Source organism: Triticum urartu, chromosome 2A, assembly GCF_056163025.1.
Source record: "Triticum urartu cultivar PI428250 chromosome 2A, HENAU_Tu73, whole genome shotgun sequence".
Taxonomy (NCBI): domain Eukaryota; kingdom Viridiplantae; phylum Streptophyta; class Magnoliopsida; order Poales; family Poaceae; genus Triticum; species Triticum urartu.
This window is the reverse complement of record NC_141874.1, coordinates 506,278,422-506,293,680: the sequence shown is the minus strand read 5'-3', so window position 1 is coordinate 506,293,680 and position 15,259 is coordinate 506,278,422. Positions and strand designations below refer to the sequence as shown.

The 15,259-nt window shown below is 43.1% G+C and overlaps 2 protein-coding genes across 2 annotated transcripts; one reads left to right on the top strand and one right to left on the bottom strand.

The window, feature by feature from the left end:
• The first annotated feature begins 678 nt into the window (after positions 1-678).
• On the top strand, positions 679-5,118 carry LOC125537143 (uncharacterized). The gene is made up of 11 exons (XM_087539916.1): positions 679-1,377; positions 1,499-1,669; positions 1,832-2,098; positions 2,604-3,201; positions 3,333-3,546; positions 3,642-3,822; positions 3,921-4,019; positions 4,150-4,284; positions 4,407-4,510; positions 4,619-4,691; positions 5,014-5,118. Exons 1-11 carry the CDS (start codon positions 901-903, stop codon positions 5,116-5,118), a joined length of 2,424 nt encoding a protein of 807 aa, XP_087396042.1. The 5' UTR covers positions 679-900.
• Positions 5,119-6,389: 1,271 nt separating this feature from the next.
• Positions 6,390-8,398, bottom strand: LOC147985652 (protein FAR1-RELATED SEQUENCE 5-like). Its single transcript, XM_087541676.1, has 3 exons — positions 7,413-8,398; positions 6,880-7,297; positions 6,390-6,806 (listed from the first exon to the last, which is right to left on the bottom strand). Exons 1-3 carry the CDS (start codon positions 8,396-8,398, stop codon positions 6,390-6,392), a joined length of 1,821 nt encoding a protein of 606 aa, XP_087397802.1.
• Positions 8,399-15,259: the final 6,861 nt, after the last annotated feature.

Sequence of the window (15,259 nt, the reverse complement as noted above, 5' to 3'; positions counted from 1 at the left end):
CGTGCACTTTGTCTAAGATCATCATCTGCAAGCATGTAGGAGTACTAGAGTTTACCAGCAAATGTACTAGATCAATATGTATTCCGAACCTTTTTTTGCGTATGATGAACCAAGTTTGAACTCCGCAGCCCAATACCCCTGCTTCTGAATCGAGGATCATTTCAGATTTGATTGCTGAAACTAGAACGAACAGAAATGAATTCATCTCTGAACATGAATCTTATGCGGCGGATTTACCAGTAGCTTACACGGAGTGACGGAGTTATGACCGGCCTTGCGCCGAACGCGTGTTCGCAGCAGCAGAGTTACACGAAACATGTGAACTCTTACTTATGTATCTCAAGCTCCAGCGGTGAATAGAATGACACTGAAAATTAACTTGTTTGAGATCCTAAAGGAATCACACACCGCATAGAGGCATCCTTGTTTGCCATGTAAATCTGTAAATAGGTTTCTTGGTGCTGCAAAATCTCCTAGGTTTTATTCTATAGCAGACGTACTTGTATAAATGCTAATTTTAGAGTGCAATGTTTTATTCTGTACATTTTTTATGTGTGCTTATATGTTTCATAGGTTTTACAGATTTTTTAGGTGTTCTTGTATGTTTTTTCCTAGCTACTGATGATGCAGTTTTAGGGTTTTATTGACTTGTTTTTTTTCCTTTTTGTAGATGTCGCAGGCACCGCTGGTGAGAATGAAGGGAGTAAGAAGGTTAAGAATAAGATCAAGAAGAAAGGCAATCTATGTGGCTTTAAGTCAAGGTTTAACTCAAAAAGGCTGGCTGAGATTGGGAAGCAAGTAACACCAGAAAAACAGAGAATCATAAGGGAGGGACCGTTTGGAGACTTGTTGGACATCCGGTCTTTCAAGGTGCCCCATGAGCTCATTGAGTTTGTTGTGATGAACACGAATCACATACTCTCTGAGTTCAAACACAAGAACAAGTCCATCACCTTCAGCAAGCTCATGGTGAAAAGGATTTTCAACGTGCCATCCGGTGATAGACCCGTGAAGCTTCTTAAGAAGAGTGATGAACATGAGCTTCGCAGCATCTACAAGGAGGGGAACAGGGCTCCAATCGCCCATGTTGTCAAGTTGCTCACTAGTTGCAGCGATGAGGATGTGGTTATGATAAATAGGACGTGGACACTCCTTGCGTTGGCAACAGTTTTGTGCCCAAGCACTGGCAATATGGTGAATCTTGAGTATCTAGCTTACTTGGAAGATATGTCTTTGGTGCATGAATTCGCTTGGGATGAGCACTTGTTGGCACGAGTGATGGAGGAGGTTGGAGTCTTTCAAGAGAAGAAGAGGATGCAAGCAAATACAAAAAAAGCAGCGGAGTTTCAGATCGCTTCATGCCTTCCCATGTTAGCGGTATGCAACGCAACATTATGAAATACATGCATTTTTTTCTTTGCTGCATGAAACCTTATATACATTTCTATAGCTCGCATTTATGTTTTTGTTGGCTAATGTCCTTTTCCATTCTATGCAGATCATATACATGGATCATATTGATATTTCGGCCGGCCTCCCAAATGAGCATGCCATTGATTATTCCGTGCCGAGGATACGTTTTGTTTGTCAAAAGGATTTTGATTGGTTGGATAAAGTTGACAAGAACAAGCTCACTCTTGTCCAACCTTTCTACGGGAAACACACCCAAGTAATTTTGCTACATCCCGCCTATGTATTTTCCTTTGCCAATGGAGTATTAAGACCCCTCCCCCTGTTTTTTGCTCACTGAATTTGCATGTAGCAATCTTTGCTTTTCCATTTAGGTTATGGCAGCCTTCTTATTTCCGCCACTCATGTTTTGTTTTCCTAGATACGGAGTTTGTGCAACACCCCCTATGCAGCACAACTCGTGGGACAGGAAGTTGGTGCTGAAGCAGCCAGTGGGCAGGGAGTTGGTGCTGAAGCACCTAGTGGCCAAGGAACTAGTGGCCAAGGAAGCCAAATTCAAGGTGCTGAAATTCAAGCAAAGGACTCTCAATCAAACGAGGCTCAACAAAATGTTGAAGCTGAACCACACCTATCATCCTCGCTCAACGATTGGCTGCAGCAATCATTCCCTAGCATGCAAGATCTAAGGGTACTTTTCCCCCATCTACACTATCTTTTTCTTTGTATTCATTTCCTGTTTGCCTTTGGCTTTGCATTATTTACTATACCCAGCTGCAAGTGTATATTTTGTTTGCTGCATCCCTCATTCTGATATGCTACAACCATGTTCTGTTTTTGCTTCATATGTGGTTTAAGTTCATACCTACTAGGCTTTTTTTCTGCATCCATATGTCTAGTGTGCTACAACTACATTCTGTTTTTGCTTCAAACATATCATAATTTTGCTACATCCATATCAATAATTTGCTACCTAAAGGTATAGACCATTTGTTTTTTATGCTTCATCCATGACAGTAAATTGCTACAATCACACTTTTATTTGATACATAGTGACACAGCAGCACACCTACTTGTTTCTCGCTTCATCCATACCTCTAATGTGCTACACCCACATTTGTGTTTTTTTACATCCATACTTCTCAAAATCTGGATATACTTGTCACTAAAAATGTTGGCCACTTGCCTTCTTGTAGGTACCAACTCAGTTTCAAATGCTCTACGACAAGCACAAGGGTATTTTTGCAGCAGAGGTGGATGGTGTAGTAGGCAAGTTTGGACAGTGTTTAAAGGAATTGCAGTGCAACCGGATGGCTGCTCTCCTTCGTGATGTTGGAGACGCCATCACAGCTACCAATGAACCCAACTTTTCCTTTGAAGCACCTATCATGGACGAATGTCGTGGAAAAGAGAATGATGCTAAAGCTGCAAATGCCGACATTGGTGCTCAAGCTCAAGCTCAAGATACAACACCTAGCATCAACAAGGATGAAGTCACCGGATTGAACCTAGAAGTTGCAACAAAGGCTGCGGAAACTTGTGAGCAACAAAGAGTGAGTTTCGAGATGGAAGGCAACGCCTCACCTCACAGCCCCCCACTCTTCTATGATGCACCCAGGAGTGCGACAGCCGGCATTTGGGACGACGAGCCATCCTGTGAGTTGTTCCCAAAGGGCTCCGAAGACTATGAGATGATGCATTCCACGGATGAGCCTATAATTAAGAAGAGCACAGTCAGCCCCATCTATGCAAACATCCCCGTGTTTCCTGTTTCAGACGATGATGACAGCCCAAGTATGCTTCCTTCATCTTGCATCATTTCTTTTTGTTTTTCTCCATATCATTTTTTCACATTTGTGTGATTCCAGCAAATTCTTTTTGTACAATCTCTTGCAAACTCATCCATTTGTATTTTTTTGCTACAGCTCTTAAGATGGTCGCTACAGAAGAGCATTTTGCTGATGCAAGCAGTGGCCCTAGCACACATGACAAGAACACTAGGAAGAAGAGGATGGCCAAAGTTCCAGCCATAGAAAATACCAAGGCAAAGAAGCAAAAGGTCGACAAGGCTGCAGAAATGTATGAGAGGTTTGTAAAACATGGGAAACCATTGAGGAAATCACAACCCAATGAACAAGTGTGAGCTACCTAAGCCTTATCTGTTTTTGCTTTCTATTTTTTTATTTTTTCTGCTCGAAACAAATGATTCATTTTGGTTGCATCTATGGTAACAGGACACCTTTCATCAAGCTAGGTGGATTTTACATTGGATACAAGAAATTCCTTGAATGCTTCAAGCCTCGTGGGGATATGAATGATGAGGTCATGTCACTATGTATCGAGATGAACAACATTGCATCCCGTGCAGCAAAAGAACCGGGGCTGAAGAAATACATTTTCTCAGTCCACGCGGGGGTAAGTTTTTGTAAAAACAAGCAATGCTTCATTCTTTTCTTTCTTTTCACATTTTCATTGCAACACACACTAACCATTTTGTTGTATCTTTCAAGTAGATCCTACTAAAACAAGACCCATCAACTTTCCATCCAGCAAAACTCATGGCTGAGCTTGAAAGGGCTATGAAAGTGTTCAAGGTTCAAAAGTTTGACCTCGTAAGTTTCACGAAGCTTTGTTTTGTTCCACACCACAAATAACTTCCAAATGTGATCCAATGATGTGACGCGGCTGTAACATTTTTTACATGTTCTGAGTACCTTTTCGCCTTTCTTTTGTTTTTTGCAGCTCTTTTTCACAATTGTTCATGATCGCCATTGGATAGTTGTTTGCGCAAACTTGCTTCACAAGCAGTGGAATGTATTTGACTCAATCCATTCAAAAGGAAAACAATCTCCTTTGAAGAAGCAAGCCAATAACCTGGTATGCTCATGCTCTCTAATTTTTTCTGTTTAGCCTTCAGATTCATCTACATAAATGCCCTGTTGTCATCTTTACACACGTCATTTTATTTTTGAAACTTTTGTGTGTGTTTTCGGTGCTAGATCACAAACTTTGCAACCCTTGCACAAGAGTGCAGCGAATTCAATGTCAATGTTGGATCCTTCGCCCATGTTGACCTAGAGGATTACCCAAAGCAAGATACCCTGTGAGTTTTCTTTTTGAATTTTGCTTCAATCATGTGTTCCATTTCAACATTTTGTTTTTTCAACTACGCATGGGAAGTATGATGGAGAACTTTTTTTTTATCTCACAGATGTGATTGTGGTTTTTTTGGGCTCAAGTATGTGGAGAACTATGATGGGAAGTCAATGAGAGAGTTCAAGCAGGTACACATTTTTAATTTTTTGTCTTGTCATTTTGTTACAATCTACTTTCTTTGTTTTCAATACTCATGCAACAGAAGAATACCATGTTTTGTTGTTGCTTCATATGTGGTTCAAGTTTGTACCTACTAGGCTTTTTTAGCTACATCCATATGTCTAGTGTGCTACAACTACATTCTGCTTTTGCTTCATCCATATCATAATTTTGCTACATCCATATCAATTTTTTGCGGTGGGTGGATGTGAACTTTTTGCATTCATCACTCATGCAACTCAAGAATAACTAGTATCATACTTACTTACTTTTTGTATTCATTTTTTACAGGAAGACATGGCGCGATACCACATCGATGTGGCATACAACCTTTTCAGCCACCCAATGAACAACGCCCCAAAGGAGCGGGCGTTCAACGATGAGTTGGCGGCTTGATTTTCTAGAAGGTTAAAGACGAACAAGCTTGTTTCTTCGTTAGGTCTAGATCATGTCCGAGGTGGTAGCGTTCTGATAGGATTAGAGTAGTGCGCGTTCGTATGTAAACTGTTGATACCTCCAGTAAACATGTGTCCTTTTGGTATGTAAACCGATGATAACTTGATATTTGGATGATGCACTTATGTTTTTAATGGATGCGTTCTTCTGTTTGCCAACATGATCATGCGTTGACAATTGTTTTTTGTTTCACTGGTTCTGAAATATGAAAATATTTCAAACTTCATCCATTGAAGTTTCAAGGGAATCTCTGTGCATTTCCCCCCCTCAAAACATATTTTCTGAAAAATAATATGTGAATGCTATTTTTTGTCACACACTTAAATTGCTGGAAGCTCACGGGAAATAGCTACAACCTTCTGTTAGATTTGTTGCAGAGCCAAAATATACTTTTTTACCTGCAAATTAGCTACATCGCTACAATATTTTTGCTGGAAGCATAATGTAAATATGCTTCCTTTCCCAACTTTTGCTGTACAGCTAAATCAACACTTTAAATCATTCAAGGCTTTTTCCTTTTCAAACTTGTTATTTTGCTTCAACCATGTTTTAAAAAGCTTCAACCATGTTTGCAAAAAGCTTCAACCATGTTTCCTAAAAGCTGCAACCATATTTTGAAAAAGTTTCAACCATACTTTGAAAAAGTTACAACCAAGTTTTCAAAAGCATCAACCATGTTTCCTAAAAGTTGCAACCTTGTTTACAGAAGCTTCAACCATGTTTTTAAAAAGCTGCAACCATGCTTTTCAGAAATCTTCTAAACATGTTTTCTTAAAGCTTCAAACATGTTTCCTAAAAGCTTCAACCATATTTTCAAAAATATTCAACCATGTTTTTTAAAAGCTTCAACCATGCTTTTCAAAAGCTTAAAACATGTTGTTTTTAAGCATGGATCAAGCTGTGGTTACAAGAACCATTGAGTACTATTTTAAAAAAATAAGAAAAAACCCACATTCTGCTTTTTTAAAAAAATTCTACAAATTTTGGCACCATCATACTACAAAAAGTAAGCTCTCACAAACATATAACAATAAGAAATTTTTTTAAAACAACTCTTGTAAAAAGCAACATTCTGCTTTTTTCAAACCACGCATGTAGTAATATGTTGCAATCCCACAAAACAAACATTCACAGCTAGTCAACACAACTTATTATCATAAGCCATGGGGTGTTACAAGGCAATTCATCATTTTTTCCCTCACGAAAATATCCTAAAGTGTAAGGATTGTTTCGACACCCGGAGCTTTCGCGCTCGCACTCGCAGCAAGAAAAGCTACAAGGAGTTGGCAATCCTTCATGTTGTGATCTTCATCTTCACAATATTTGCATGGAGTCTTCTTTTCCCTTGGCTTTGGAGCTTTCTTCGTTTTCGCCGCGTCCTTCTTTGCTTTCTTCTTCATTTCATCTTCTCGAATCTCAATTAGTGGTTTCCTGCGCTTCTCTTTCTCCTTTGGCCTCCCCTTCTTTGCTGACTTTGATGGGTTCCGCAGTCCTACGGGGGGTGGATCCCGCTGACCTGTACTTGGACCCCCTGAGACTTGTTCATTTCCTGCATGACCTTGGCCTTCTTCGTCTCCTGCAAACCCATCAGTTGCTCTAGCTTTTATTGCAGCAACCCCAACACTGCCCTGATCAATTAGCCCAGAGACAAAACTATAAGCTTCATCATTGAAGCAAGCATCAGAAGCGAGTTTCCCAAACTTCCGGCATAGAGTTAAACTTTAGGGTGTTTGTCGTGGGGACGCCGAAATGCATAGCTCTATGCCCATCGCCCGGTTCAGGCGCAAGGTCGGTTGCTCTCTTAGACCATCTTGGAAGCATGTAAGTCGCAGGTATCGTTTGCACATTCAGGTGCACCATGACACGGATGATATGTGGGCAGATCAGCCCACACATCTCAAACATGTTGCAGGTGCACATGTATGCCTGATCTTTAGGAGCAACACGCACCGTGTACACTTTTGGCTTGACGCCATAATTTGCAACAAGGCGAAACCAGATGACATCCCCTTGCAGCTGATATTGCAGACCATAGCATGTTGATTTAGCCAATAGTTTCTGAAACTTGGAAAATACCTCTCTGGTATAGAAATCTGCAGCTTGCTTTTCAATGTTGTAGCTGCAAACAAAAAAAGCTTCCAACATCAATAAGAATTGCTACATATGTTTCAAAGAAATGCTGCAACCACACTATGCTGGAAAACTAAAAAAATGCTACATGACTTTGGACTTACTTGCCCCAAAGCGGAGGCCTCGTCGCTTCATTGATGAAGCCAGCATTGTCTTCACGATCAAGCATTAGCTCCTGGCAAAGCTCAAACTGCTGGACAAATGTCCAAACCGAGTCTCCGTGATGATTTAAAGTCTTGAAGTAGGAATTCAGGCCCTCGGACTGCCCGGTTGTTCCTGTGAATGGGAAGAACTTATTCCTAAAGTACACAGGAGCCCACATATCCCTGCTGTCCCACATGTTCTTAAGGTGTTTCTTATCAGCCACACCAAATGACTCGACCATCTGCTTCCACCGTTCTTCAAACTCCTCAACGGTATCGGAATCATTGATGCAACCATAGAATGCTTCAGCAAAAGGCTCATCCTTGCCCAACATCTTCCCTAGTTTCGTCCTTGCAACCCGGAACACGTGCCACTTGCAACATCTGTGTGTTGAATGTGGAAATACCATTGAGATGGCTTTAGCCATTGCCTGGTCTTGATCAGTCATAATGTTCAACGGATGCTCGTTATTCATTGCCAACATCCATTGTTGGAAGACCCACTTGAAAGTTTCGATGGTCTCATCAGGCAACAAAGCGCACCCCAAGGAAACAGTATGTGTGTGGTTGTTAATGCCAACAATCGGAGCAAAGGGCAAGTTGTAGCGATTGGTGCAGAATGTGGTGTCGAAAAACACACAATCTTTGTACTTTGGATACAAGGCCCTTGTTCTCCCATCAACCCAGAAAAGTGCCCTAACAGCTCCATCTTCTTCTAGCTTCGAGAAAAAGAAGTTGGGATTCTCCACTTGTGTTCTCTCAAAGTACTCGATTGTCAGCTCCAAATCACGCTCTGACAGTCCTCTTCGCAGCTTTGCTCTTGCATTTGTCACATCAGTCTTCACATACGGCAAACTCCTAGGATCGCAACACCGTGCATCTCCAAGCAAGCTCATCATATTAGCCGCTGATATGTTGCGATAGTGCAGCGAAGTGATGTATTGCATGTCTGCATCGGGGATCTTTCTGTGAGAGCGGCAAAATCTCCGATGCCCCCTTTGCAACATCAGCTGGTGTGTGTGATCGGCCTCAAAAACTGTCACAACCCAGCTATCGTCTTTGAGGCTAACACCCATACGAGCCTTGCAATCATATCGCTCCAACCGGTTTCTTCGCCTCTTGTCGCTCACATCCATATAGATGCCAGCTTGTTTGCTTGGAATTTTTTATTACTAGCATAGCTCATATCAACATCATCAGTTTGATTTGTTGCAGCCCCGTCAGAAATTCTTCCACCAACATTCTTCGAAGGATCTTTCCGTGAGTGTATGCACTCAAAAACTCTATAGATTAGGATGCGCTTCTGTTCCAAGCTATTTTTCCTACTATGCTTTGACATCACAACGCGAGTTCCAAAGCCCATCTTTGAAGCATATTCATTGTAAACACGCTGAGCTTCTTCAACATTGTCAAAAATCATTCCAACAAAAGGGACAACTGGCTGTGATGATATATCTTCGTCTGGTTCATCAACAAGTGTTGCAGTGCAGCATTTCCATTGGCATTATCACCGGTCACACGGGCATTGCAATGGTTTGGAGCTGCACCATCCGTGTTCAGCCGCAAGGAATCGTCACTATCATGTCCCGGAGTATCATTCAGATCAATGCCATCATCTTCTTCTTCGTGCGCAACATTTTGCATATCATCATCAAGGAAAATCGATGGCTCCACAGCAACATTCTGCAACAAAATCAGCACCCAAGTCTGTTCCTTTTTGCTGCATGAAAAAACATGCAAAAAACGCGAACAAAAAAAGTGGATGCAGCATGTCAATCACAATTCCAAAACAACTCCTGCATGCAGCATTTTAGGATGTAGCATGTAACATCCAGCAAGTAGCACGTAGCAAGTGCAACACATACTTGTAACATTTTACTAGCAGACAGCAGGAAGATGCTAGCATTAATTGACAACATATCAGAAACATTACACAAAAATCAAACACAAGTATGTTGAGAACATATCTTTTTGATCTCATGCTCATCAATTGAAATCAAAGGTTGCAACATTTTTTTGTGAACAAAAGGATCTAGGGTTGCAATTGGAAATCATACCAGATCAATTTCATCCCGGCCATGCCGTGCTGCATCTTGGAAGACCACACCAGGTTTAACGCCCTCGATGCGGCTATATCTCCCACGTGTCGAAGCACGACATAGAGGCATAACCGCATTGAAAGCAATGTCGCAAGTGAGGTAATCTTCACACAACCCATGTAATACATAAGGGAAAGGGATACATAGTTGGCTTACAATCGCCACTTCACACAATTACATGAATAAAGCATTACATCAAATAGATACAATCAAGGTCCGGCTACGGAACCAAAACAAAAGAAGAACCCCAAATGCAACAAGGTCCCCGATCGACCCCAACTGGGCTCCACTACTGAACAACTGGAAACGGGACAACACAAAGGACAAGATCTTCATCGAGCTCCTCCTTGAGCTGGGTTGCGTCATCTGCACGGACTCATCGGCACCTGCAAGCTGGTTTTGGAAGTATCTGTGAGCCACGGGGACTCAGCAATCTCGCACCCTCGCGATCAAGACTATTTAAGCTTATGGGTAAGGTAAAGGTATGAGGTGGAGTTGCAGCAAGAGACTAGCATATATGGTGGCTAACCTGTTCGCAAAAGAGAGCGAGAAGAGAAGGCAAAGCACGAACGAAGAACTATGATCAAGAAGTGATCCTATAACAACCTACGTCAAGCATAACTCCAACACCGTGTTCACTTCCCGGACTCCGCCAGAAAGAGACCATCACGGTTACACACGCGGTTGATGTATTTTAATTAAGGTCAACTTCAGGTTTTCTACAACCGGACGTTAACAAATTCCCATCTGCCCATAACCGCGGGCATGGCTTTCGAAAGTTCAAATCCCTGCAGGGGTGTCCCAACTTAGCCCATCACAAGCTCTCACGGTCAACGAAGGATATTCCTTCTAGCGGGAAGGCCCGATCAGACTCGGAATCCCAGTTACAAGACATTTCGACAGGGTAAAACTAAACCAGCAACACCGCCCGAATGTGCCGACAAATCCCGATAGGAGCTGCACATATCTCTTTCTCAGGGCACACTCAGATTGTCTTAGGTACGGGTAGGCCAGCCCAGAGTTGCCCCTGGTGGCCACCAGCAGCTGACAGGTTGGACCAATACTCAGAGGAGCACTGGCCCGGGGGGGTAAAATAAAGATGACCCTCAGGAGCGTGACTCCCAAGGGAAAATAAAAGGCTAGGTGGAAAATGTTAAAATCAATGTTGGGCATTGCTGGAGGAGTTTTACTAAAGGCGAACTGTCAAGGGGTTCCCATAATAGCCCAACCGCGTAAGGAACGCAAAATCCGGGAACATAACACCGATATGACGGAAACTAGGGCGGCAAGAGTGGAACAAAACACCAGGCATAAGGCCGAGCCTTCCACCCTTTACCAAGTATATAGATGCATTAATTAAATAAGATATATTGTGATATCCCAACAAGTAAACATGTTCCAACAAGGAACAACATCTCCATGTTCCAACAAGGAACAAACTTCAATCTTCACCTGCAACTAACAACGCTATAAGAGGGGCTGAGCAAAGCGGTAACATAGCCAAACAACGGTTTACTAGGACAAGGTGGTTTAGAGGCTTGGTTCAACAATATGGGAGGCATGATAAGCAAGTGGTAGGTATCGCAGCATAGGCATAGCAAAAGAGCGAGCAACTAGCAAGCAAAGATAGAAGTGATTTCGAGGGTATGATCATCTTGCCTGAAATCCCGCAAGGAAGAAGAACGAGTCCATGAAGGAGACAAACGGACGTAGACAAACGGGTCCTCACAAATGCGATGTTATCGGAACCAACCCAACGAGGCAAACACCGGAAAGAAGCACACAACATAGTAAACAAACCACACATGAACATGATATGATATGCGAGATGCGGTATGCGATGCATATGCATGATTTGACAAGGAATGATTGAACCTGGCCTCAACTTGGAAATCCAAGTGTGCCACTGGAAAGGTGAGATGAAATCTCTTGAAAATGATATAAAGATCACCGGAATCGGAGTCACGGTTTGGAAATGGCAAGCAATTCAAATATGGCACCGGTCTGCGATATATGGCAAGTAGCCATCTAAATGTAACAAGATGAACATGCTATAGCACCCAAACATGGCATCAAAATACATGGCAGGAATCCATTCATGATGCTTAACAAAAGATGAACACTGATCTACGGCCAATTCATCTATTAACAGGTTCAAACAAACATGGAAAAAATGCATTTGGTAAACAGATTTCGGACAGTGAAATTAACACTTGTCTGGAATTTTAGATCAGGTAGCACACTTTGGAGCATGAAAACTATATGCTACAGGACCTGAACATGGCAAAGGAAAGCATGACATGAAGCTACTCAAATAGCTTAACAAGAGTCCCTTACTGATCTTGAGCCAAAAGGGATCAGAAAATACAATTGCAAGCATGTGAACATGGCAAAAGCATAATCAGATCTCGGACTTGGTGAAAAACTGGAGCATGCAAATCAGATATCAAGTAGGCATGTTTACGAGCTCGATGCACTCACTACAGAGCATCTCATGACAATCTAATCATACACCCATCAAGAATACACATTATACAAGCTAGACATGGCAAGAACAATAACATAGCATGCACGGATCAACTACACCATCCTCGGCAAAATCGCTAACAAGTAGACAATCTGCCCAGATTCACGAAATAGCAAAAGTAGAGCTCGATTGACTCAAGCTAGGGTGCTCCATAATTGCAAACAAAGACATGGATGGATAGAGCACTACAATATTCATCCTCAAAAGAGGCATGGATCATTAGGAAACAACAAGAACATATGGCATTTTGAGATAAACAGATCAAGGACTTAGAGAATTCCTAAGTCCCTGAAATCAGCATTAACGAATGCTCCACTTTGCAAGCTTGTGCTAGTCACCACACACATCACAAAAATACATGGATGGCATCTCTGGAAAGATGGAATGGCATATAAAAAAACACAAGTAGAGCTCAGGGGCATATCATGCACACATTAGTCATGGCAAAAATGACAAATAGCTATTTGAAGCAGCAGATCTGACAATTATCTCAAATAGCATTCTTCCAACAGCATTTCGGGCATCAAGATGAGCTCAAATGAAAATGATGCAATGAGATGAAATGATGTGCTCTCTGAGACGAACATTTTGATATGCTATATGCCCAAAACGGAGCTACGGGTGATGAGTTATGGCATGATGAACATGGGCATATGAATCTGGGAATTTCGAGGACTTAGTGGAATTATACCTCCGTGAAAATCAACGTGGGACGGAGGGATCCGGAACGGAGCGGTGCAGATCTGAGACGGGACGTGTTTGGATGGGGAAGTGGTGGATCTGATCCATCTTCCTCGGATCCGGCGCGGGACGAGCTCTCCGACGAGCTCGCGACTCCGGCGATGACCGGAGAGGATGGAGGAGGGCGCGAGGAGGTCGGGGCCGGCCGGGCGGCGTGGTTTCTGGCGAGGGCTGTGGCGAGGGAGCTCGGCGGCGGCGCGAGCGAGGTGGCGGAGATGGCGGCGCCGGCGAACGAGGCGGCCGGCGGCGAGCGACAACGGGCGGCGGCGCGTGGCTGCCGGCGGCAGAGGCGCGCAGTGGCCGGCGCATACTCCGGCGAAGGGCGACGAGCCGCGGTGCGGGCACGCGCCCGTGGGCATGCGGTGGCGGCGACCGGGCTCGCGCGGGCCCGATCTGGGCTCCGCGGGCCGGCGCGGTGGGGAGGAGAGAGGCGGCGACACATGGCGTGAGCTGGTTGGCTCGCGGCGGCGGCGGGGTGACGTGGCGTGACGGGATTTGCCGGAGTGAGGTGGAGGGCGCAGCGGACATGTCCGGTGTGGAAGAAAAGTGTCCGGTGGCGCGAGGATGAAGAAGACTAGGGTTTCGTCCGCGAATTTGGAAGGGTTGCACCTATATATAGGTAGAGGGAGCTAGGAGAGTCCAAATGAGGTGCAGTTTTCGGCCACGCGATCGTGATCGAACGACCGAGATGATGGAGGAGGTGTTGGTGGGTTTTGGGCCAAATTGGAGGGGTGTTGGGCTGCAACACACACGAGGCCTTTTTGATCCCTCGGTTAACCGTTGGAGCATCAAATGAAGTCCAAATGGTACGAAACTTGACAGGCGGTCTACCGGTAGTAAACCAAGGCCGCTTGGCAAGTCTCGGTCCAATCCGGAAATGTTTAACCCCCACACACGGAAGGAAGGTAGAAAAGACCACCGGAGGAGATAGGAGCGTCGGAATGCAAAACAAACAACGGGAAAAATGCTCGGATGCATGAGACAAACATGTATGCAAATGAAATGCACATGATGACATGATATGCAATGCATGACACGCAAGAAATGACAAAGCAACAATAGCGAATAACTGGATGACACCTGGCACATCGGTCTCCGGGCATTACAACACTCCACCACTATGAAAGGATCTCGTCCCGAGATCTAGAATGGCACCGGAGGGACAACGGAAGAGAAAGAGAAGAGGTAAAACTAAGTTGCTCCTTCGACAAACGAGTGAAACCAAACAACCTTGAGAGGTTGAACAAATTTAAGAAAAGAATACAACGAAGGTGAACAAAGCCGAAAACACTCCGTTAGAAAAAGAGGAAGAATGAACATTGCGAAAACCGTGAGGTTGAAGGGCAAGATATATATTGAAAGCACTCCGATTAAGAAGTTATGCAAGACTTGATACGGTGAAAAGAACTTGAGCAGAGGACACGACACTCCGGTTAAATGGATAGGCATGAAAAAAAGCATGATCTTTGACAAAAAGAGATGATTGGTTGAAAAGAGCAACAACACAATGTCTCCGGAACGAAAGAATAGAATATAGATAATTGCAATAAAAGAATGGAGAAGAAAATGCCAACTTCTGCCACAAAAGAACTTGAAAAGGTATCCTTAGGAGTAGGGTCGAACGGAGTTGTTGGAAACACAACAATGAAAAGATAAGCTTGATATGGTCTTATGGAATACAGATCAAAATATGAGGTGACAACCTGCCACTCATGGGAAAAGAATTGGATTGATAAGAACAAGGAGACGAGAAAAATATTTCCATTGGGAGGATAAAGAAGATCTTGGGTCCTTTATAAGCGCCATGGATAGCAACAAACCTTAGGGAAGGCTTTAGGTGGAATATAACCCAAGATAACTCAATTGACGAGATTGATGGATTTAAAATATCTCATCCTTGACAACATGTGAATCATGAAACATGAACTCAACTTATCAAGAATGACATAATACCACCTCAAGTGACACGGTAGAAAGAATTGCACTTTAAAATGCAAGATAAAGAATGCTTGAGTTCCTCTGAAAAGAATCTTGATGAACACTTCAAGAAGGAATTAAATCCTTGATGAACCAATCATGTAGAGCCTCCATGAAGAATTTCGGTAACAAAAGGATAACGAAAAGAAAGAGAAGTTGAAAACACGAGGTGAAACCTTGTAAAGATTTAGATGGAGCTTCGCGATGAGATAATGCGGAAAAACTTGGAACTCCAGAAAAGAAAGATGATACAAGTGAAACCGAGAGTTTGAAGAGCCTCCGGAATAAAGAATTGAATTTACTTGATGAAACAAGAATAAGAATTACATTATGCTTATCCTTCACCAATTTAAATTGATGACAAACAATGGATTTGGCATAATACTTATTCTCGTAGAAAGGATTAAGATAGATATAGCGTAAACTTGAGAAGGTCTTCGACGAAGCACCGGAAGGGTTGAAAC

Coding starts and splice junctions, on each gene's coding strand:
- LOC125537143 (XM_087539916.1), top strand. CDS start 901: ATGAACACGAATCACATACTCTCTGAGTTCAAACACAAGAACAAGTCC. Junction 2,099..2,603: donor CTAGCATGCAAGATCTAAGG/GTACTTTTCCCC, acceptor GCCTTCTTGTAG/GTACCAACTCAGTTTCAAAT. Junction 3,202..3,332: donor AGACGATGATGACAGCCCAA/GTATGCTTCCTT, acceptor TTTTTGCTACAG/CTCTTAAGATGGTCGCTACA.
- LOC147985652 (XM_087541676.1), bottom strand. CDS start 8,398: ATGCAATACATCACTTCGCTGCACTATCGCAACATATCAGCGGCTAAT. Junction 7,298..7,412: donor AGGCCTCCGCTTTGGGGCAA/GTAAGTCCAAAG, acceptor TTTTGTTTGCAG/CTACAACATTGAAAAGCAAG. Junction 6,807..6,879: donor AGTTTAACTCTATGCCGGAA/GTTTGGGAAACT, acceptor CTAATTGATCAG/GGCAGTGTTGGGGTTGCTGC.